This window comes from Petaurus breviceps, unplaced genomic scaffold (genome assembly GCF_028583685.1).
Source record: "Petaurus breviceps papuanus isolate PSGF00001 unplaced genomic scaffold, PetGlider_PUasm1.0 76, whole genome shotgun sequence".
In the NCBI taxonomy this organism is placed as follows: Eukaryota; Metazoa; Chordata; class Mammalia; order Diprotodontia; family Petauridae; genus Petaurus; species Petaurus breviceps.
In genome coordinates, this window is record NW_027186473.1 from 63718432 (window position 1) to 63743804 (window position 25373).

At 32.6% G+C, this 25373-nt stretch overlaps 1 protein-coding gene across 2 annotated transcripts in view; it reads left to right on the top strand.

Moving 5' to 3' along the window:
* GLRB (glycine receptor beta) overlaps window positions 1-25373 on the top strand; it is a 109476-nt gene that overhangs the window by 71647 nt on the left and 12456 nt on the right. The window contains exons 7-9 of one of the 2 annotated variants that reach the window (XM_069105625.1): window positions 1499-1639; window positions 5514-5666; window positions 18010-18293. In XM_069105625.1, coding sequence (XP_068961726.1) covers window positions 1499-1639; window positions 5514-5666; window positions 18010-18071 — 356 coding nt within the window. In that variant the 3' untranslated portion in view covers window positions 18072-18293. Of the gene's footprint in view, window positions 1-1498; window positions 1640-5513; window positions 5667-18009; window positions 18294-25373 lie in introns of those variants that run through there. The other variant, XM_069105626.1, reaches the window with a different exon arrangement.

Sequence of the window (25373 nt, forward strand, 5' to 3'; positions counted from 1 at the left end):
TCTTTCTTTCTCTCTTTCTTTCTTTCTTTCTCTCTCTCTTTTTCTCTCTCTTTCTCTCTCTCTCTCTCTTTCTCTCTCTCTCTCTTTCTCTCTCTCTCTCTCTCTTTCTCTCTCTCTCTCTTTCTCTCTCTCTTTCTCTCTCTCTCTCTCTCTCTCTCTCTTTCTCTTTCTTTCTTTCTTTCTTTCTTTCTTTCTTTCTTTCTTTCTTTCTTTCTTTCTTTCTTTCTTTCTTTCTTTCTTTCTTTCTTTCTTTCTTTCCTTTCTTTTTTTAAGAATTCTATTATGGGGGCGGCTAGGTGGCGCAATAAAGCGCGGGCCCCTGAGTCAGGAGGACCAGACTTTGGTTCCGGCCTCAGACACTTAACACCCATACACACACACACACACACACACACACAAACTAGCCATGTAACCTTGGGCAAGTTACTTAACCCCAACTGCCTCCCAAAAAGGCAAAAAAAATTCTATTATGGACACTCTAGATGACATTAAAATATTGTCATTTTTACAAAGTTGGAATCATACTTTTGGGGAAAAAAAGGTATTTATGTATTCATTCTTTTTTTTTTTTCTTAAGAGAGGTTTCTGTCTTTTACTTAAGCAAACAACTCTATAAAATTAGAAAGTTTGCTTTCTCATGTCTTTGAAAATTCCAAGTAAGTCTTATCTGGGTCATCCTACTTTTAGAATCACATTTATGCCATTGGTGATCACAGTCATCAGTCATCTTTAAATACAAAAGACAACTCTGAATTTGCCTGTCTCAGAAGCTTGAACCACAGCACATGGGTAGAAAAGGGGAATTGCAGTAGGTATAATAGCACCTAGAAATACAATAGTTTAAATTAACTGAGTATTCTTCCTTTGTACATGGTTTATACATTGACATTTTATGACCTTTCTTTTATCTAATATTGACATTAGCTAGTATGAGTCTTGCCTAAGTTCCATGTAACACTAATGTTGATCTGGGAACAATAAAAATGCTGCATTATAATAATTATGCAAGGTTTAGAAAAGAGCAGATTTTATCATTACTTTTACAGACTTTATGACACATTTATGGGCCTACAGTTATGTAATGGTATCAAAGAATTTAGATGTAGCAAACTCTGTAGAAATAATTTAGTATATCCTCTGCTTATTTCCTCCTTTAAAGTATAGAAAAATCAGGCCTAGAGAGATTGTATGTGACTTAATCAAGGTCTCATAGTTAGTGACCGAGCTGGACCCTGAAAATATCTTATAATTTTGAGAAATGGACTCTCAATTATACTGTCAGTTAGCCACAACATATGACTACATATTCTTTTAAGGGCCAGTTGTTCAAAAAGAAGTGTAATGATGTTATTTTATAAACTGTACTATATTAAAATTTCATATAAGTTAGAGGAAAAAAATTAAAGTTATTATGTTCATGATACTCAAAATTTCATTTTTGTCTGATGTACATAATTCAAACTAACTTTTTATTTGTTTCTTTCTGTTTTTCATAAAGTTGGTTATACAACAGATGATTTGCGATTTATCTGGCAATCAGGGGATCCTGTCCAGTTAGAGAAAATAGCTTTGCCACAGTTTGATATTAAAAAGGAAGATATTGAATATGGTAACTGTACCAAATACTATAAAGGCACTGGTAAGTAATCTTTAGGATAAAAAAGTAGAATCTGTATCAGATAACACTTCAATTTGGTTGTAATATCAATAAATGCCTAAGTGTAGAATAAAGGAGAATTATGCAAAAAGAAATTTGAAATAGCTATAAACTGGCATTATTCTGATTTAAAAAAAAAACCTTCATGTTTACTTTTGTTTTCTATGGCTTTCCCCCTCCTCAGATATGCTTATCTCTTGCAAGGTAAATAAAATAGCACTGTGTTCATAGGTCTTATTACTAAAATTTTCATTTTAGCAATTGTATTGAGATGACATATATATAAGTAAAGAAACTTTGAAACTAATGGATAGTTAATTTGTCAGACATTTCCATATCTGACTATAAAACAATCATTGAAGAAGTTATCCTAAATTTAAACTAAACCTAAAATTAAAGAAGTATTTTATAGTTTCCAGATGTAGATAATCTTTATAAAAGGGTCATTTTAAATTTCTTAGAACATCATTTTTTCCTATCAAAAATAAGTACCATCTTTTAATTCATATTATTTCTTTATAAATGACTATTTGCTATCATAAGCTAAAGATTTCAAATATTTGACAATCTTTTATTACATATTTTGTTTTCTTTCATGTTGAATTTTGGATATCATAAGTGAATGCTAATATCCAGGTCATAAATAATGCTTTATCAATGTCATCAAGATCATCTTCAAGAAAAAGCAATGAGCAATTGTCCACATGGTCACATGGTGTTGGGCAAAACAAAACAAGCAGAGGTAGATGGCTGAGCTTACATTTGAAACTTCCCCTAGGTGGTGTTTTTTTTTCAAAATGTTGAATTGACTTGTTTGATGAGGATTCAGTCTGCACCTGGAAGCAAAAGGGGAAAAAAAAAAAAAAGACATTTTATGTTGTCCAACATTTTTGTCTGTAATTCACTAAGTAAATCTGGAATGTATATACACAATCTGGTGTGAATTGACTGATGTAAAATTCTATATGGAATCAAACCTAAAGGCATTAAACTTTACCCACTTTGTATTTCATTTGGAAAGAAAGAAGAATATCTTCCAATTTAAAACATCTCAGAGACATTATTTGTAAATTTTGGAGATGTCCTAATACAAGTAATTACTAAATGTGAAATATGAGAAATTTTTCTGAGCTACTTGAACATAAAATCAAGCTATGATGAGAAAATATTCCATTTTTCCTGGAGGTATTGCTTCACTCTCAAATGAATTTTCACTGATAACACACTAAGTTAGATCTATATTGAAACATAGAGCTGGCATACGTACTTATCAGAGCTGGGACAAATGATACATGTAAAAACTTGACTTAAGGGGAAGCCATATCAACTAAGATGGACAACTTTTTAGATAGTGAACATGAGTGACAGATTCATTTTCTCTACAAATGATGCTATTTTTATCCACTAATTATTTATTTAAAATCTCCAAAATCAGATTTATGTTTAAAAGCCTTGAATTGGAAATTTGCTGTAGATTTGTAATAACCATTTTTTAAAGCCCTACCAAGAATGGTTATCAAACTCAACTTGCCTAATCCACAATGTCAATAAATTGCTGAATATATATTCTGTCTTTATCTCTCCCACTCTCCTTTTTTCTCTCTCTTTCTGTCTCTCCATCTGTCTCTGTCTCTCTCTCCATCTCTGTCTCTGTCTCTTTGAAGAGAGAGAAAAAGGAGAGTGGGAGAGATAAAGACAGCATATATATTCAGTGAGTAGTGTGTCCAGTTCCAAAGATCTGGTCTCAATCTGCCTCAAAACACAGATTTTATCAAAATTGTCATTTAACTTCCATTAAAATGGAATGAAAAATAAGTCATTTCCAAATAATCAACATTATACTGAACCGAGACAATATATCAAAAATCTGAAGGCACTTGAAACAATGTCAATTTGTTGGGGGAGCACAGCACTGTGGCTTTCATATGTTTCATATGTAAATGGTGTATAGGTAATTATCTGCAACATAAAGTTCTACAAGAAAACAGGCAGTTCAAAATCTCATATAGGAAATACTGCATCCCCTCTAAGTTTGAGTAATGGGCATCCTGAAACAATGATATATTTTGGAGATGTTCCACCTGATTGACAATTACAAACATATGTTGTGGGTTTATCCAAGGAAAAGAAAATCCGGGTGTGGCATTTGGTGTATTACCAGCTCTATAAAGAAAACCTCTGTATTTCCTTCTTGCTCACAGAATACAAAAGAAAAAAATAGAACAAAGGCAGTTCAACAACTAATGATGCCTATTTCAAGTTCCAGACTCTTAATGTCTTCTTAAACTTATTGATGGCCACAGCTATGATCTTAAGTGAAAAGAGGATACTGATTCACACAAAAAGAATGGATCTTTAACTTATTTTATTTCTCAATATAAAACCCTATCAACATTAGTTTTTAAGCATGATAAATGGAAGTTAACTAATAGGCCAATATAGAAAAAATGAAAATTAGAAATTTTAGGGGAAAAAGATACCAGAACTTTCAAAAAAAAATGGAGAAAAATGATGCAGTATAGGAAAATTTCCCTTTTGGGGGAAACAACTCAAAATTTGTTCTCAACATACTTTGAAATGTTTATAATATGTGATTAGGCAATCAAACTGATTAATGCTGTATAATTATACCCAATTCATAAATTGATTTATTTTGTGTGAAATAGTAAGTTAGTTTGGTTTTTTAAAGTCTTGAATTTTTAAATTTGGTTATCAATACAGAAAAGATAATTGATTTTTAATATTCTCAAGTACTCACAAATACTTGATCTTTAGCAAGTGTTGTAACAACATTTATATTGCTTCCCTTCACAACATTTGGCAGCATGTGCTGCTTTTGAGAATTCCAGAAATTTGTAATTAATTTCCTAGGTTGTTCTTCAAAGAGGCAGAATTATTTGACTCTCCAGGAGTCAAAATCTAATGTCTTTACTGCTGAGACTTTCCTTTCATTTATTTTGGCAAATGAAAATCAGACATTTTACCCTGAATTTGGGCATGTCACAGAAGTCAACATGAGGGATAAGACTAGAGTCAGATAGTTTCATTACAAAAACCTTCATACTGTCTATTTACTCATTTTTCTTATCCTTCGCTAACATTTGTATTCAATTAACTCTTTTCTATTTTGAAAATTCACAAATAGGGGCAGCTAGGTGGAACAGTGAACAGAGCACCAGCCTTGGAGTCAGAAGGACCTGAGTTCAAATCCGGTCTCAGTCACTTAACACAAAAGCTAGCCTTGTAACCTTGGGCAAGTCATTTAACCCCAATGGCCCTCCAAAAAACAAACAAAAAAAATCACAGTTACTTTTTAATTTTGGCCCCATCTGATGTCTTGTGAGTAGCTTTTCTGCAGACCCTCACACCTCATACAGCCAGATTGGCTATAGCTATATAGTCCATCACTTATGCTAATCCAGTAGCATTCCTTTGATTTGCTACTCTTTAAGTAGGTATTTCAGGTCATCTCCCTTTAGCAACATCCAAGGGTAGTGAAAAGTTTGAAAGTCCATCTCAGATTTTCTGACGAAAGACCTCTAACTCTAGACATTGAAATACTGTAGCAGCATGTAGTATCTCTTTCTCAATGTCATGGTGAACCTCTTAGGGGAAGCAGGTTCTGCACTGTACTGATTTAGCTTTCATTGAGTTGTCTTCATTTCTTAGAAACTTTTTTCACTTGAAGGAAAGCTTTTAGTGGGGGGCATGATGGGTGGTGTGTGGATTTGCTTTTTCAATTTGAATAAAATATAAATGACCTGCAACTGACAGTTAAGTTGGTTCATTTGAATATTATTGATGTCTGAAAATATTTCTTTTTTACTTAAATCACACATGTATTTGTTTCTGAAAGGCTATTACACATGTGTAGAAGTAATCTTTACACTGAGAAGACAAGTGGGATTTTACATGATGGGTGTGTATGCTCCCACTCTGCTCATTGTGGTCCTGTCCTGGCTATCATTTTGGATCAATCCTGATGCAAGTGCTGCAAGAGTGCCATTGGGTAATGTAGCCCTCTCTCCAGCCTTTTTTATGTTTTGTATTAAAAGTTTTTGAGACCTTCGTTTTCCCATGTTCACGTATTTGGAAACAAAACAATTTTAGAAATGGATAAAAAAGCCAGATCTGTCTATGGTTTTCTTTCTGATCTAATATTCTGGTAGATTTTTACAATGTGTAACCTATTCTCTTATACTTAGGCACTTCAGAAATCTTTCAAATAATTAATGCAATATAAGTAAGTACACATTATTTATTTGAAATGTGGAATTTTAGAATAGAAAATAACATCAGAATTAATCTCTACTAACTTCCTCTTTTTGTATATGAGGAAACTGAGTTCTTGCAAGGGGAAATGACTTCCCAAGATCATACTGGTAAACAAGGATTACAACCCAGCTCTCCAACTACCCTACTTTCTACATATAAAAGTTTTTCTAGATAAATAAAGTTTATTTGTGTAAGTACCCAAACTATGTAAAACTAATAACTAGTTTTGATAGAAGTCTTTCTAAAACACAGCATATCCATTTCTACCTTACTAAATGGAAGATACAGGAAAAAAATCAAACTTTTTTAATGACTCATGGTCATCTCTATGAATATTAATACATACTTTAGTGACTCAGCAATGTTCTCAAGGGTTTTGAGATAGGTAGCAATATTTGTCTACCCTATGATAAATAGTCTCTGACTGCTTTACTTTTATGTCTTTTGTTTGTAAGAGATAGAGTTGCCTCTCTGAAAAATACTGGAGCTTTCATTAGTGATTTCCTTGTGACTATACTAGCAGGGTCATATTCTGTCTCCCCTCCTGTCATAACTAACAACTATCATGATCATTGAGTTTTGAGAATGGATTTTTTGTATTCAATCCTTTTATATTGTCTTTAGTTCACTTTCTCATCACTGCAAGTATTTCCTTTCCTTTCTTTTTGAAATATATTTTTGTTAGACATTTCCCAATTGAATTAAAAACATTAATGTTTGCTTTTAAAAATTTTGAATTCTCAAATTCTCTGTCTTCTTTCCACCACTCCCCCAAATCTTAAGAAGGCAACAGAAGCATGGATTATACATATGAAGTCATGAAAAAATATTTCCATATTGGTCATGTTACAAAAGAAAACCAAAAAAAGCCCACAAAAGTTAAAAAAATGTGTGCTTTAATCTGTACTTATATTTCTTTAGTTCTCTCTCTAGAAGTAGGTATTACTTTTTATCATGGTTCTTTGTAATTGTCTTGAGTAGTTGTAATCAAAGTAGGAAAGTCTTTTGCAGTTGATCATCCTTACAAAATTGATATCACTGTGTATAATGTTCTCCTGATTCTATATACTTTACTTTGTATCAGATCATGAAAATCTTTCCAGGCTTTTCTGAAACCATCCTTCTAGTCATTTCTAATAGCACAATAGTATTCCATCAATACCATATAAAACAAATTGTTCATCCATTCTCCAGTTGATACATACTGTGTTTCCAATTATGTCCCCCACAAAAAGAGTTGCTAAAATACTTATTTTGTAAAAATATGCCATTTTTTCCCTTTTTCTTGATCTTTTTAGGATATGTACCTAGTAATAGTATTGCCAGGTTGAAGGATACGCCCAATTTTATAGCTGTTTGGGTTCACCTAATGGTTATTTTTTGGACCCTCTTGGCACAGAGTAAAAATAATTAGTAATCATTTCTCTTTTGGATAGCAACCTTGAGGATTTTCCCTTCCCAGTTTGATATTTTCTTTTTAAAGGGCCATTTTTTGACTCACTTCTTAAAGGGGCCTATTCGCTGAATGGGCATTGCCTGACTCAGTCTGAGAATTCAGAAAGACCTTGGATTGAAAAGGCCTGTCTTCCACTGAATTCTGGGCCCTGTCCAGTCATCCTGATCTATATGTGGTCACTGGATCTAGTTGACTCTGGAGGAGAAAGTGAGACTGGTGACTTTGCAATATCCTCCCTTACTCAAATCAAATTCAATTGCAAGTCATGTCTTCATCTTCCTGATGCCATAGTCCTCCACCAGATCAAGTACAAACTATGAGCTCTTTGAGTATAATTCCAAATTGTTCACCAGAATAGTTGAACAGATATACAAATCCACGCACAGTGTATTAGAGTCCTGATTTTTTCCTACACCCCCTTCAGCATTTGTTATTTTGATAATTTTTCATGTTATCCAATCTGATAGGTATGGGCCAGTATATCAGAGTTGTTTTAATTTGGATTGCTCTAATTAATAGTGATTTCGAGTATTTTCCATGTGACTATTGATGACTTTGCTTTCTTCTGAAAACAATATTTTAACATCCTTGCATTTCTAAAATCAATTTAGCTCAGTTCCTTATATATGCAAGAAATCAGATGTTTATCATAGATATCTGCAGTCATTTCTCCTTAGTTCCCTGTTTTCCACATAGTTTTGGCTATATTAATATTGTTTGTTAGATTTTTTTTAAATTTCATGAAATAAAAATAATCTATTTTATTTCCAGTGATCTTTTCTACCTCTTATTTGGTCATACAGCTTCATTTATCCATAGATCTAAAAGATACATCTTTCCATTCTCCCCTAATTAAGTTATTTTAACTTATTTATTTGTAATTTCTGAAATAAATCAAGTATTTCCATAACACAGTAGGATTAAAAAGATGATTGCACATAAAACTGCAAATATATTATGTACAATTTGCTATTCCTTGTAAATATGTAATAAAATTATCTTGTAAATTTCTTCTGTCCTCTTTTTCTCTATCCTCCCCACTACCCTATAGGTGGCTATCATTAGACAAAATATGTGTGTATACACACACACGTTAAATTATTCTACACATACTTCTCTTCACTAGTTTTATCTCTGGGTGCAGATAGCTTCTTCTTTATATGCTTTTGTAGTTAATTTGGGTATTTATAAAAGTAAAAGTGACTTAGTCATATTGCTGTTATTGTTTACAGTGTTCTCTTGGTTCTGCTTATTTCATTCTTCATTATTTTGTGCTAGTCTATGCATGATTTTTCCAAATGAGTTCATCATTTCTTATGGCACAGTGGTATTCAATCAATAGTGTTCCCTAGTTTATTTATACTATTGCACTTTATGTCTAAGTCATTTATCCATTTTTACTTTATCTTGTTATACAGTGAGAGATATTGGTCTATGTCTATTTTTTCCCCCAATTTTTTCCAGTTGTCCCAGAAATTTTTGTCAAGTGGTAAATTTTTCCCTAAAATTTTGTATCTTTGGGTTTATCAAACACTAGCTTACTGTGGTCATTTACAGTCATATATCATCATCATGTGTTGTGCACCTAGTCTGTTCCACTGATCCACTACACTATTTTTCAGCCATTATCAGATTGTTTTGATGATTACAGCTTTGAAATACAGTTTAAATCTTATATTGCTAGGCCACCTTCTTTCAGATTTTTTTCAACTAGATTTCCTTCGTATTTTTAATTTTTTAATGTAAATTTTGTTTTATTTTTTTCTAGCTATATAAATAATTCTTTGGTAGTTTGATTGGTATAGCACTGAATAAATTCAGAATTGTAATTTTTTATTATATTGAGTAATATTTTTTCCAATTCTTTAGATCTGTCTTAATTGGGCAAAAGGCATTTTGTGATCGTGTTCATATAGTTCCTGCGGTGTTCTTGGCAGGTGAACTCCCAAGTATTTTATATTGTATACCATTATTTTATATGAAATTTCTATTTACATCTCTTTCTACTGGGTTTTGTTAATAGTATATAAAAACGCTGATGATTTCTGTGGTTTTATTTTATATCCTGCTGCTTTGCTAAAGTTGTCCATTGTTTCAATTAGTTTTTTTAGTTGATTCTCTAGAGGTCTCTTAGAATACCATCATATCATCTGCAAAGAGTAATAGTTTTGTTCCTCATCTTCTAATTTTGTTCCTCCAATGTCTTTTTTCCTATCTTTTTGTTATAATTAGCATATCAACATAATATTGAATGATGATGATAATAGGCACTCTTACTTCACAACTGAGTTTATTGCAAAGACTTCAAGTTTATCTCCATTACAGATAATGCTTTCTCTTGATTGTATGTAAATACTATTTTAAGAAAGACTCCATTTATTCCTATGCTTTCTGGTGTTCTTAATAGGAATGGGTGCTGTATTTTGTCAAAAGCTTTTTCTGCAGCTATTTATATAATCATATGATTTTTTTTTGTTGTTGTTCTTGGTATTGCTATGCTCAATTATGATGATAGTTTTCCTAATATTAAACCATCCCTGCATTCCTGGTATAAATCACACCTGGTCATAGTGTATGATTATTGTGATATACTGTTATAATTACCTTGCTAGTATTTTAATCTTTTTTTGTTTTTTGCTTTTTTATTCATTACAGAAATTGGTCTACAGGTTTTTTTTTTACTTTCCCTCATTTAGTTATTAAAATAATATTTGTATTACAAAAGAAATTTGGTAGAGCTCCTTTACATTAAAAATATTTATATAGTATCAGGATCATTTGTTCCTTAAATGTTTGGTAGAATTCATTTTTAAATCCATCAGGTTGTGGGTATTTTTCCTTAGGGAGCTTTTATTTTTTCTAAGTTAGGGTTAAGTATTCTATTTAGTCTTCTTTTAATGTGGGTCTTGCAGTCTCTGAGATTGAGCTGCAGCAAAATATGGATTTATTCTCTGCTGCTTGTATTAATTGGCCTAGAAATCAATACCCAGAAAACACAGGTGCTCCATCAGCCACTACCACTCCATCCTTACATGGAACTAATTAAGAAGTTGTGAATGCTGTGGATAAGTCCACTTACTTTGGTAGTGTACTTTCCCAGGATGTACATGTTGATAATGAGGTTGACACATGCATTGCCAGAGCTAGCTCAGTATTTGGGAGACTCTGGAGGAAAGTATGTGAGAGAAGAGACATTAGACAAACTGCCAAACTGAAAGTCTACCGAGCTGTTGTGCTGATCTCATTGTTATATGCCTGTGAGACCTGAACAGTCTACCAGCACCATACCAGGAAACTGAATCACTTCCATTTGAATTGTCTCAGGAAGATTCTGAAGATCACCTGACAAGATAAGATACCAGACACTGAGGTCCTTTCTTGAACTGAAACGCCAAGCACTCAAACTCTGCTTCAATGAGTAAAACTCTTATAGGCTGGCTATGTTGTTCAAATATCACTATTTTATGGAGAACTCACACATGACAAGTACTCACATGGTGGTCAGCAGAAGCAATACAAGGACATTCTCAAGGTCTCTCTTAAAAGTTTTTTTATTGATTTTGTGATATGGGAGACACAAGCACAGAACTGCTTTTCATGATGTGCCCACATGAGAGAAGGTACTGTGCTCTAATGAGGAAAGCAGAATTGAAGTAGCTCAAGGGAAATGCAGGATGCACAAAATTAAAGAATCCACTCCAAAATTTTCACACAGACTTTTGTGCCTGAGCTGTGGTAGAGCATTTTGAACTTATATTGTTGTGATCAGCCATGGTCAGACACACTGAAACTTGACTCTAGCATAGTGATGTCATTTTGATCCTCCTTGAGAATGAAGGACAACAACCAAACAACCAATCTGGGCCGTTTATATTTTTGTAAATATTTATTCCCTGCATTGATTTTCAGTTTTACTGGTATACATTTTGGTAAAATAACTCATAATAATTCCTTTAATTTCATCTTTGTTGTGGTTCATTTACCCTTTTTAGTTCTGATATAGGCAATTTGTTTTTTCTTTCTTTTAAAAACTGACTTAATGGTTCATCTATTTTATTTCTAATTTCATAAAACTAGCTCCTATTTTTCTTTAGTAGTTCAAGCTTTTTTTTTTACTTTTAATTTCATTAATCTCTACTTTGATTTTCAGGACTTCCTTTTTGATGTTTAATTGGAGATTTTTTTAGGTTTTTTTAAATTGCATGTCCAATTCATTGATCTGACATAGAAAGATGCAAGTTCAGTTCTAAACCACCACAATAAAGCAAATATCATAATATATTGAGTCACATTTTTTTTAAATTTCCCAGGACAAAGAGTTAACTTTGCAATAACTGGTCTATTATTTGTATAATAATATTATGTCTAAAATAGTGGATATACATTAATTAAAACTCATTTGTTGTTAAAACCTGCTAATAAATATCTGAGCCTTCAGTAAATCATACTCTTTTTGCTGGTGCAGCATCTTGACTCAATGTTAATGCCTGCTGTATTATTTAGGATAGTGGTTGCTGAAGGTTGGGTTGTCTGTAGCCATTAAAAAAATAAAACAATGAAGTTTGCCACATCAGTTGACTTTTCCTTTCACTTGAGGTCATTGTAGGGCTATTACAAGGTTTTTAATTGGTCCAATTTCAATATTGTTGTGTCTCAGGGAATAGGGAGGCCTGAGAAGATGGAGAGAGATGGCAAATGATGGGATGGTGAGTTGATAGAGTAGTTAGGACACATCCAATATGTATTGATTAAGTTCACCATCTTATTGGTTCATGGTGCCCCTAAATAATTACAATTGTAACAACAAAGATCACTGATCTTAGATCTCTGTAATTGATATGATAGCAATGAAAAATTTTACAATAATGCAAGAATTACCAAAATGTGTCACTAAGACACTATGTTAGAATATGCAGTTGGAAAAATGGCACCAATAGAGTTGGTTTGATGCAGCATTGCCACAAACTTTCAATTTGTAAAAAAAACAAAAAAGAAACAAAACAAACAAAATCAATATCTGTGAAGCACAATTAAGTGAAGTGATATACCTCTATAAGAGATATAGCTGTATGAATTTTCTGCTGAGCACTGTTTTGGCTTCATCCCACATACTTTGATATATTGTTTCACTTTTGGGATTCTCTTGAATGAAAATGATTGCTTCTATGATTTATTTTTTTAGCCACTCATTGTTTAGGATTAGATTATTGGTTTCCTATTAATTTTTAATCTATGCTTCCAAGGTCACTTTTGAATGTAATTTTTATTGCATCATTGTCTGAAGAGGGTACATGTAATATTTCTTCTTTTCTGCATTTGATTTAAGCTCTTATGCTATAAGAATTACCAAATGAAACAATTTTTTGTGAAGGTGCTATATACAGCTGAGAATAAAGTGTACCCCTTTCTGTTCCCATTCACTTTTCTGCAGAAGTCTATCATATCCAACTTTTCTAAGATTTTATTCATTTCCTTAATTTCCTTCTTTTTATTTTATGATTACATTTATCTACCTCTGAGAGGAGAAAATTGACTTATCTTACTAGTATAATTTTACTATGTATTTCCTCTCATAGTTTAAGTTTTCCTTTAAGATTTTTATGCTATTCTATTTGGTGCATATATTATGTATCTACATATACATCTATCTATCTATCTAAAACTTCATTGTATATGTTGCCTTTTTAGCAAAATGTGATGTTCCCACTTGTCTGTTTTAATAGTCTATTTTTACTTTTGTTTGTGTAAGATGATGCTTGCTACTCCTGCTTTATCTTTTAACTTCCTCTGAAGCATAATAGATTCTTCTCCATCACCTTATTCTTACTCTATTTGTGACTGTCTATTTCAAGTGTGTTTATTATAAATGGCATATTGTTGGATTATGGTTTTCAATCTGCTCTGTTATCTGCTTTGATTTTTATGGACAAGTTCATCTCATTCACAGTTATGATTACTAACTATAAATTTGGCTCTATCCTGTTGACTTCTGATTTTCCTTTTCTCTCTCTCTGTCTTGAGTTTCCTCTAAAGTGTGTTTTCCTTTTAACCGCTATTGCCCCTCCCTTTTATCTCCCCTTCTTTTATTCCCCTTTCCTCCTATTTTTCTATTGGGTGAGGTAGATTTTTGTACCCAATTATGTGGTACACACACACACACACACACACACACACACACACACACACACACATTTATTCATGTATTTGAACCGATTTGCATGATAATGATGTACAAGCATTGCCCTCCCCTCCCCACTCACTTCACCTCCACTGGAAAAACTTTTCCTTGTAAACCTCTTTTTTCTTTTTTATCTTTAAGATTATTTCCCCCATTTTTCTCTCCCTTGCCTTTTCTTCCAGAACATATTTCTTTCTCTTACATTTATTCTTTTTACATCATCCCAATATAATATATTCATTCATAAGTCCTGTATATTGAATCCTTCTAACTTCCATAAAAATGATAAATTTATTTGAAGTTACATTTATCACTTTCTTATATAGAAATGTACAGTTTAATATTATTTAATCCCTTGTGATTTGTCTTTTATTTTTAAGTTTTTGTGTTTCTCTTAAGTCTTGTTATTTGAAAGTGAAATTTTCTATTCATCTCTAGTCTTTTCATCAGAAATTCTTAAGTTTTCAATTTCATTAAATGTTCATTTTTCCCTTGAAGTATAATACTCAGTATTGCTTGATATGTTTCTCTTGGTTGTAATCTTACCTATTGTTTTTTTTTCCTTTTGGAATATCATATTCCAAGGCCTCTACTCCTTTAACATGATGTGTAGCTGCTAAATTTTGTGTGATCCTGACTGGGGCTCCATACTATTCAAATATGGTTTCTTTCAGTTGCTTTAAGTATTTTCTGTTTTACCTAAAAGTTCAAGAATTTGGTTTTAGTAATCCTGGGAGTCTTCACTTTGGGAACTCTTTCAGGTGGGGCATCGGTAGATTCTTTCCATTTAGGATATTAGGGCTTTCCTTAACAATTTCTTGAAATATGAGGCATAGACCCTTTTTGGAACCTGGCTTACAGGTAGTCCAATCATTTTTAAACTATCTATCATCAATCTATTTTCTAGGTAAGTTATTTTTCTGATAATGTACATTTTATTTTTTTTTCCTTCTTTTGACTTAGTTTTATTGTTTATTGATGGAGTGAGAAGCTTCCACTTACTCTATTTTAATATAGTTTTTCTTTTTTGGAGGGGGGAAGGCAGGGAAATTGGGGTTAAGTGACTTGCCCAAGGTCACATGGCTAGTAAGTGTGTCAAGTATCTGAAGCCGGATTTGAACTCTGGTCCTCCTGAATCCAGGGTTGGTGCTGCACTGCACTGCACCACTTAGCTGCCCCTTTAATTTTTAAGGAATGATTTTCATCAGTGAACTTTTCTTCTTCTTTTTCTATTTGGTAATTTTTGCATAGTAAGCAGTCATTTTCGTCAATGAATTTTTGCACTCATTTTAGATTTGGCCAAGTCTGTTTTCCAAGGTCCTATTTTCTTTTGTATTTTTTGTACATCTTTTTACTAAGTTATTAATTCTTGTCATAATTTTCTTCCTTTTGCTCTCTTTTCTTTACCCAATTTTTCCCTCTACCACTCTTGACAAAGTATTGCTTTTCCAGGAATTCTTATTGGGCTTATGTCCAACTTGCATGTTCCCCCATTTTCAGGTTTTGCTTATAGCCATTTTGACTTCATTTTCTTGTTCTCAGATTGTATCTTGATCTTCTCTGCCACCAGAGTAACTTTCTATGGTCAAATTCTTTCATTGTTGTTTTTGTCTGCTTATTTTCCATCCTTCTTTCTTGATTTTGAATGTATGCTGAATTTGGGTTCTGTTCGCAAAGTTGGGATGAGGGTACTTTGCAAAGGTTCAGACTTTTTTGCACTGGTGTTTTCATAGCTAGTTCTAGAGGTTTGAAGGTTTTCCAGGATTTCAAGGTGGTGTGATGTGTGGAAAGGTGTGGTCACTGCTCTCCTGTTCTGCAATATAGTCCTTACCCAGATGGGCCCCTGATCCCTTGTGATTTAAGTCAATATTACTTATCAGGGTCCCTGTTCCTTTGTGACTAAAAGTGGGTACATTCAGTGGTGTTGTGAAATAGCTTCCAGTCTTGTATCCATTGCTAGCAGATGGGTTCCCTTTTCTGTCTGTGGCTTGAGAGTTCCCAAAACTGATACTATTTCTCTCATCACTGCCTAGTCCCACTACTGAGGTTTCATCCATGTACATCCTGAGTCAGGCTCCACCCCCATTTCACAGATCTCTCCTTCTGACTTCCTAAGTTATAGTGAGCTGGAAAAATGATTCACCCAGATTTTTTTGTTGTCTCTGACAGTCCAGAATTCAATTTAAGGCACCTCTTTAAAGTTGTTTAGAGGGGAATATGACAAGAGCTTAACTGAGTCCTTACTCTACTCTTCCATCTTACCTCTGCCCCCACCCACTCACTCACTAGGTCCTTGTCATTATCAGAAGGTTTCCAGTATCCCCTCCCACTTACCCATTTTTTTTTGGTGATCTTTCATTGTCCTTTAGTTCAAGACATTTCATATAATAGCACTACAGCCTTATCTTCATTCCTTTATACCTTAGCCAGTATCCAATAATTCCCAGAATGTCCACAGCAGGAAAACAGCCAAATCCTCCCACTATGTAAGAATTTTCCAATCATCTACTTGTCATGGTACCTATTCAGGCTGAGACATAAACTATCATTATACAGTGACAATTCAAAAATATTACTGCTGCAATGTAATTGTATACTAAACTTTCATGTACAACTGGGTGCAAACAATAGAATAAGTAAAATAATTAAATTTACTGACAAAAAAATCTTAAAACTTTATATCAAACACTTTAATATTCAGTTTTTCTCCTTTTGCAGCAATTATTCAATTCATTTGGAGTTGAATAAAAAATTTAATATATTCATAAAGTTTAATCATGAAACCACATCATATTGAATATTAAGCATGCATTTGACAATCTATGTTTCTAAATCTAACCCATAGATTTTAGATACAGTTTAAATCAAATGAATTTCCAGGCTTTTAAACCATGTTCATTTCCATCACTTTTTAACCTATCATAATGTGTGATATGAGGATACAAGGTTGTGTAGTAATATCCCATCTCCATTTGGTAATTTTCTTTTCAACATATCACAGAGTTTTTTTTTTTATTTTAAATGAGACACAACTTTTAGTCCCACATAAAGTAAACTATTTCCAGAATGTTTTTGTGTGTGCAATATTTTTATACTCTTCAGAGTTCAAGGTGCATGCTCATGTGCATTTGTCACAATGGTTTTGGCAATAGACTTGAAAGAAAAAATTTCAACAACAAATAATTACTCTTCACTTTTCTCCACAATTCTGATCTTTACATTTTCTTGTCTATGATGAGTACCATTTTTTCAATGACAATTAGGCCAAGTAAAATAAAAAAAAATTGTATTGTTTTGATTTTGTAACAATATGGAGATACTAAGAGACCTTTGTTTGCTTAATTTTTTAGCTGTAGATTGGGTAGGACACAGAAGGAACATCTCTGAAATGAGGAATTACTGTTGTATCCTCTCTCTCTCTCTCTCTCTCTCTCCCTCTCATTCATTTATCCAAAGTAAAATAATTGACTTTTATAAAGATTTGATTAACCTTCCAGAAATTTTTTTTCAAATATAAATGATTGTGGGTTGTAAATTAGGAAAGATGGAACAACAAATGACAATTTCATCTGAATAATAAATGAATACTTTAGGTCTAATGGATATATTTTGTGACTTTCTATATGTTAAAATTGAGCTTTTGTCATAGTGAATTTTGGAATTGAGCTTTAAAAAAAACTAAACAGTCAGTATATGACTTAGATAGGACTTAAAACCAGACATTTCTGGGACTGAGAAAAAATATCTTTTCCTATCATGCATAATCATCACCATCAACATCATCATAATCATCATCATCCTGTGTGAAAATTCAGCAATAATAAATAACATTTACATAGATTAGCTTTTATATGTACTACCTATTTGATGATGGACTCACATCTTTAGAGCTCTGAGGGAGCTCAGAGCTCTTCTAGTCCAACTCTCTCAGATAAGAAAAAATAAGTTCCAGAGATGTAAAGATTTGGATGTAGTTCTTTTGACTCTAAATCTAATGTTTTCATATTTCCTTTCATCATTAACTGTAAGGAACCACATAGACAAAGTGATCTTTGAGCATGAAAAAATTCCTGACACAAGGTAGAAGACAAAGTCACAAGAATCAAAGTGGGGACCCTGGAGAGGAATAAATGAAAGGCAGTAGAATATCCACATGGAGGTTCTTATAAGTTGTTAGTTATGTACCAGTTGATATCTTGTATCCAGAAGAAAAGTCAGAACTAGGAATACAAATTTTTATAGTTGCAAAATTATTTACTCTATTCTTTGACATTTTAATTTTACCTTTTTTAGCTTAAAAAAGCAATTGATAATTCAAATTCTCTTTTATTTTAGATGAGCCAAACATACACTTTTTCCTTCTTTTTCTTCCCCCTCTTTCTCATCATCATGTCATCACAACCACCATCACCAAAAACTTATTAAACCCTCATTGTTTTTCAGGTATTGCACTAAGTGCTGAGGATCCAAGGAAAGGAAAAATGTCTACACCCTCAAGAGTATAATTTATAAAAGGAGTATTTTAAGGTGACCTGTGAAAGGGTGAAACAAAATTTTAAAATAATAGAATGTGACTTTGGAGAAAAATCTGACTTACAAAATGTTTCAAATAAATATCTACTGTGCTACAGAGAGTCATTGACCTACAAATGACTTATGTAGAAAAAATAGCCTTTCCTTTTTGCCCTTTTCCGATCAAGTCTTAGACTGTATAACTTAGTTGTTTGTAGAAGTTCTGTTTTTCAAATATTTTAGCATGAACTGAAAGAAAACTTGTTTTTGGTCTCCTTTTTTTTCTACATTTTTCTCCTTCATTAACAGAGTTGAGAGTTGACTGTAATTTTAAAATGGTACAATTTGATAGGAACACATGGAAAATATGTATACATGATAGATATTATATTTCAAAAGGAAGCTTTGATCCTTGCCAAGATTATTTAAAATGAGCTTGATGTTCAACTGTTGAAAATATCCAGAAATCTAATTGAGCAAAATTTTGGAGAAGATATTTACCTTTCCTTTTCAATGAATATCTCTTTGTATATTTCTCCTTTAAGTGTAGTAGTACATGGAAAGATGATATTTGTAACTTATGAGACCTTTATCATTATCAGGGTAGTTAGAGGGAATGTATAAGTATATGTATGTGTGTGTATGTATGTATGTATGTGTGTATGTATGTATGTATGTATATATAGAGAAGTGCACTAGGTGAGCTGAATATGAAGGGATGATACCTAAAACAATAAAATCAAGTGTTGAGAGGAATGTACTGGGAGACAGAGAAAGGGAAGAAGTAGAATGTAGCAAATCATCTCACATAAAAGAGACAAGAAAAAGTTTTTACAATGGAGGAGAAGGTGGGTTGAGAGGGAAAAAGTGAGCCTTAATCTCATCGGATTTGACTTAAGGAGGGAATAACATACAGACTCAACAGAAATCTAACCCTACAGGAAAGCAGGGGGGAAAGGAATAGGAGAAGGGGAGGGAATAGAGGGAAAAGCAGATTGGGGGAAAGGGTAATCAAAAGCATTGACTTTTGTGGAGGGATAGGTCAAAGGAGATGATAGAATAAATGGAGGACAGGGCAGGATACAGGGAAATATAGTTAGTCTTTCACATCATGACTGTTATAGAAGTATCACATGTATAACTGATTCCGAATTCCTTGCTTTCTCAATGAGGGTGGGTAGGGAGGGAGGAAGGGAGAGAATGTGAATCTTAAAGCTTTAAAATGAATGTTCAAAATTGTTTTTACTTGCAACTGGGAAATAGAAAGGAAGGTGATAAGAGAAGGGGGGAGGTGATAGAAGGTAGGGCACATTGTAGGAAGGGGTAATCAGAATGCACACTGTCCTGGGGTGGGGGGAAGAGAGAGATGGGAAGAAATTTTGGAACTCAAAATCTTTTGGAAGTGAATGTTGAAAACTGAAAATAAATAAATAAATTTATATTAAAAAAGAGTAGTAGTAGTAGCAGCAAAGGTAGTAGGAGTAGGAGTAGTAGTAGTCATAGTAGTAGCAATGGTAGTAGTAAATAGTAGTGTAGTAGTAATGATAACAACACTAACAACAGCAACAGCTAGCATTTATATACCATCTTAAAATTTGTAAAATGCTTTACATATATTTTTCTCATTTTAGCCTTAAAACAACCCTAGGAACAGTCCTATTACCATCCTCATTATACAGACAAGGAAACTGAGAAAACAGATGTTAAGTTATTTAGCCATGTTTGCACAACTAGTAAATGTCTGAGGGTAGACTTAAATTCAAGTCTTCCTAACTGCAGATCAAATTCTCTAGCCATTATTTTGCCCATCTAACAGCTAATACTTTTAAGAATTTTTTTTCTGGGTGACTAGGTGGGGCAGTGAATAGAGCACAGGCCTGTAGTTATGAGGACCTGAGTTCAAATCCGCTCTTGGACACTTAACACTTACTAGCCATGTGACCTTGGGCAAGTCACTTAACCCCAGCTGCCCTGCATTGCACCCTGAAAGAAAAAAAAAAGAATTTTTTTCCATTGTGTCATCTAAAAGATTATATTTTATGCAGTTTATAAAAATAACTAAGCCCTGATAGTTTCTAAAACATGTTTTTTCCATTGAATAAAAGTGGAAGTAATTTCACCCACAAGATTCATATGTTCTTTTTAAAATATAGGGACACTATGTCAAAACATGGCAAAGGATCTCTCCTAGAGCAAGATTATACTGTTGTAGCTATAGGTGATGCAGTGAATAGAGCATCGACCCTGTAGTCAGGAGGACCTGAGTTAAAAAATGGCCTCAGACACTAAAAACTTACTAGCTGTATGATCTTGGTCTAGTCACTTAACTTCAATTGCCCTGCCTTCCCCACCATCCAAAAAAAAAAAAAAAGGAGAGAGATTATACTCTTGTGATGTAGGGTAGAAAGGGGAGGGGAAAGGAAATGAGGAAAGAAAATTTTATGCAACACAGCATTCCTAATTGAAAGTCCTTTGAGTTGTATCCAAATGAACTCAGGTTGATAGCATATCACTTTTTAATTTTTAATAAAAGGTATCTGGCCTGAATAAGTTTCCAGTAGGCTAGATGATTTTGCCACAGTTTATTTGAACAAAAACAGATGTTACATACTGATTCTTCTATCCATGAAGGTCGAGAGAGTTTATTTATAAATCTTGAATGAAAATAATTTCTTTTCAGTGTTTTTTCAGATTATCATTAATTCCAGCTAGAAGTTGGTTGAAAAATGTTTAATGTAGAATACAGGAAGGAACAGAAATCCCAACAATAATTTTGTTTTGAAGAATAGCTGTCAAAATAAGATGACAGTTTGTTGTATGAAACACGATGAGAGATGTTTGCTAATATAAGACCACAATATTATTTTACTATATTTGGTGACCTTGGAAACCCTTCTCTGGTACATGTTACTGCTTTTTTTTTCTATCAGCACAAAAACCTTCACTGTGTTCCTTAATAGGTGTAATATCTTCCTAGTCATTCATCTCTGTTTTGAAGTATAATGTGATATTATATTTTATTATGCTATTTTTGCCTCAGTAGGTATAAATGAATGCTGAAGTTATTGCATTATCCAATGTATTTTTAAATGTATAGTATTCTGTGTGTTGGATCTATGAGAGCAGTGTATTTGAGAAGCCTAGTGGAGGAGTGTCCATATATGTTTCCTCCATATATGGTGGAATCATTCAACCATTTTTGAGAATTATAGATTCATAAAAAACATATTATTAAAGGAAACGAGCAATCTTCTCATTGTTTCTTAGAATATTGGATTCAGTGAGTTGAGTCTGAGCAGCTATGTTAATTTTATGTTAAATTATGTAAGCATATAATTTGTATATATATACACATACTATATGTATATACACATATATACAAACACATACAGATATACACTTACGTGTGTGTTTGTTTAGAAAAAATCCTTCCAGAAGGACATTGTTTTTTGCATATTATTTAAACATGAACTAATTTCTATTGTGTAATGTTTACTAGACATCTGTTTTGTTTTAACAAAACCCTTGCTAATAATTTTATCCAAATAATTTTATATACACTCTATATTCTATTTCAAAATTTTTGTTATCTCATTTTCAGCAGTTTAAAAAGGCTGAATTTTGTTGTAAACTTTTTTTTTTCCTGTTATGGAGTGCTTCAGAAAGACATCAGTCTTCCAAAGTTTATTAAATCAGATCACAGCTTAAGATAAAAATAATTGACATTAGATAGAATATATTTAGGATGATTTTATATCTTTTTTTCCTAGCTTTTCATGTTTATATTTGACTTTTAACAAACACTTTTAATATTTGACTTAAACTATTAGAAAGTCAGTTTCTTCTTCAAGTTTTGTTTGATGTATAACATAAAATCAAAACTTTTCTGTAGAAAAAATTCTTCTTTTTGAAACAATTATAAATTCTTATTATAAAAGGATGTATACTGTAAACTGAGGTCCAGAAAAATAGCAAGCAAAATAACAAAATCATTCTTTTTACATAGATAACCATATGTTTGAAGAAAAGAAAATTTCTAATGTCTCAGAATATATATATAAGCAATTGGGGTTAAGCAACTTGCTCAAGGTTACACGGCCAGGTGTTTCTGGCTGGGTGCTAAGTGTCTGAGGCAGGATTCCATCCCCAGGTCATCCCAACACTGGGACCAGTGCTCTTACTCTCTGTGCTACCTGGCCAGCACCGTCTCAGAATATTTTAAGAATCTGGGTAACATGAATTCTTCAGTTCACTGTTTTAATACAACTACATAGCCTTTTAAATGAAAATCATACCATCTGTTCCATGACAGTATCTAAGGCTTATCCCCATTATTTTATGGTTAAAGTTACAAATCAACTTCAATTTAGCCTGTAATTTAAAATATATTTTTACCCCTTTTTGGAGCAGCCCTATGCAATAAATAGTATGCTAAAATTCTATTTGGAGTTATTACTAGCCAAAATGATAAATTAGTTGCATGTATATTATGAACAGTAATATTATGTAAATGATACACATGCACGTATATACATTTACATATGCATATATTTGGGTCTAAAGAAGTACCTTAAGTCTGGAAATGAAATAATTGTTCTGTTTTCTTACTGTTGCTTATTTTCAGGAAAACACTTTTTTAATGGATAAATAAAGTGAGACACACCTCAGGTTACCAACATTCTAGGCTAGATTTAATATAGTCATTAATATTTGATTTGAAGTCTAGACCGAATACCTAGATTAGTGCAGCTGTGTTATTTTCTCTTCACAATTTAATGCCCTTAAAAATACAACACATTTTTTCTAATAAAAACCTTAGTGAAAAGCAGGCAAGAAACATATACTCACCTCTCCTTACATATAAAAGGCTGGTCAAAAATAAATTTAAAATATATTCTCCTTTGTGTTTTATGAAACATAACTAGAGGGCAGTTTCACATATTTGACTATTTTAAAGTTGCTCATATTATACACTCAAAAGTGCTGGATAAAGACTGGAGATGAGTACAGTAATCCAAGAAGGATCCCTGGAGATAAGCACATGAAAAATTCACATTTTAAAGGTGTGATCAACATGAATTAATAGAGAGACGAGGGACATTCAATTAATGGGGTATATATGTAAAAACATAGATTTCAGAATAAGTCAGGTGTATGTGGAAAATTGTTAACATGACCTTTAATCCAAATAGCAACTCTGAAAGGGGGAGAAATAAGAAATTACATTTTAGGATAAGGGTAAATGATTGATAAAAGAGGTGAACAGATCTGAAAGCACAAGTTATAATGTTTTGGACTTTATGTGATGATATATAAGGACTCAGAAAATTACTGAATAGTCGATGGGAATTGTGTTTGATAATCTATGGGAAAGTAGGTTAGAAGGTCAAGGCTATATAAAGGGCTAGAGGTAAGAAGACATTGGAGCTGCAATATAATTTAGAGATAATATGGTCCCTATCCTCATTTTAAGGGAAAATACAAAGCATAGTGGATAGAATGCTGAATCTGGAGTCAAGAAGACTCAGTTATTTTTTCCTGAATTCAAATATGGTCTCAGATACTTACTAGCTGTGTGACACTGGGCAAATTATTTAATTCTGCTTCCCTTGGTTTCCTCATATGTAAAATGAGTTGGAGAAGGAAATGGTAAACCATTCCAGTATCTTTGCCAAGAAAACCCCAAATGATGTTACAAAGACTTTGAGATAACTGAAACAAATGATCAACAACATCCTCATTTTATAGATGGGTAAAGTGAGTCCCAGAGAAAAGCTATGATTTGACCAAATTTATACAGCTAGAAAATGAAGGAGCCAACCTTAAATCCAAGTAATCTCAAATTGTCAGTGTCCGTTTTTTCTATCATAGTATACCTAATAAAAATAATGATAATAACTAGCAATGAGATAGTAGTTTACAAAAATAAACTTTTGCCTCATTCTTTGCAAATAGTGGATTTTTGAAATTATTTTCTTTTCCCTTCTAAAATAGCAGCCAAATTGGGGAGGCTAGGTGGCGCAGTGAGTAAAGCACCGGCCCCAGAGTCAGGAGACCTGGTTTCGGTTCCCGGCTCAGATATTTAACACCCACACAAAATAACTGGCTGTGTAACTTTGAGCAAGTTACTTAACCCCAATTAATTTAAAAAAATACCAGCAGGACATGAAAATGCAATTTTGAAGACTAAAGAAAAAAGGGGATATTGGACATAAGATTGATGATTCTATTTATAACATTGGAGAAATTAAAAATGAAGAATAGAATATGAGGATAAATTTTAATTATTAATGGCATTTTAAAGTGTGTTTGATAATTATATGCTTTCAAGATTCATGTTTATTTTTTGTTAGAAATCATACATTGTTGCTCTGGGTGGCCCAGAATAACAATAACATAACTTGGCATTTGTTAATAAATTTTCATTATTTGTCGAGATTTGTTATTTCAGGATATACAGTTGATAGATTTCTCTGAGTATTGTTGTCTTTCACCACATATTTCTAAAGACTTTTCTTTTCTTCTCCACATCCAGTTTTCCTTCCTCTTCCTGTACTCCATCCCAAATGGATAGGAAAAATATACTTCATATAAAGTATTCATCTTTTAATGTTGTTTTGACATTTGAAAGACATTTATCTTTGAAATAGATCTATTTTTTGTGAAAAACTACTTATATGGTCAAACTTCATCTTTCTTCTTAATGAATTTTTTAAAATTATAATAAAAAAGCTTCTTCACTGACTTGTTGATAATTTCACAGCTTTAATTTTGTATATTTCCTGTTTAAGAGGTATAAGTAAAGGAGATGTATTTTTAATATTGTATTATTGAATTCCTTATTGTGTTTTGGTTCCATCTGTAATTTTTCTTCCGAGGATAACACAAATTAAGTTTTCGCTTATCTAACATGTGTCATGGTTCATTGATGCCATTACTAAGGAATATGAATATTTATTACTTATGTAGTCCACAGCTTCTCCCCCCGACCCAACCCAGCTTCAAAGAATCATATCACTCCTGAGCCTTACCTATCATCTTGCTTTTTTAATTCTTTACAAGTCAACCTGATAAAAAAGTTGGCTCACAATTAATTCTAATTAAATAGAAATATAAATAAAGGAAATATGTAGCATTCTCTTCTTTGTCAACATTGAATTATCACAAGTATATACATTCTCAGTGGGAAAAGTGAACATTTTAAAGAATTATTACCAATATGCATATAATTGATGAGGAGATGCAAATTCAGAGAACATGTCTGAGCATGTCAGAGATGCAGAGGGACAACTTGT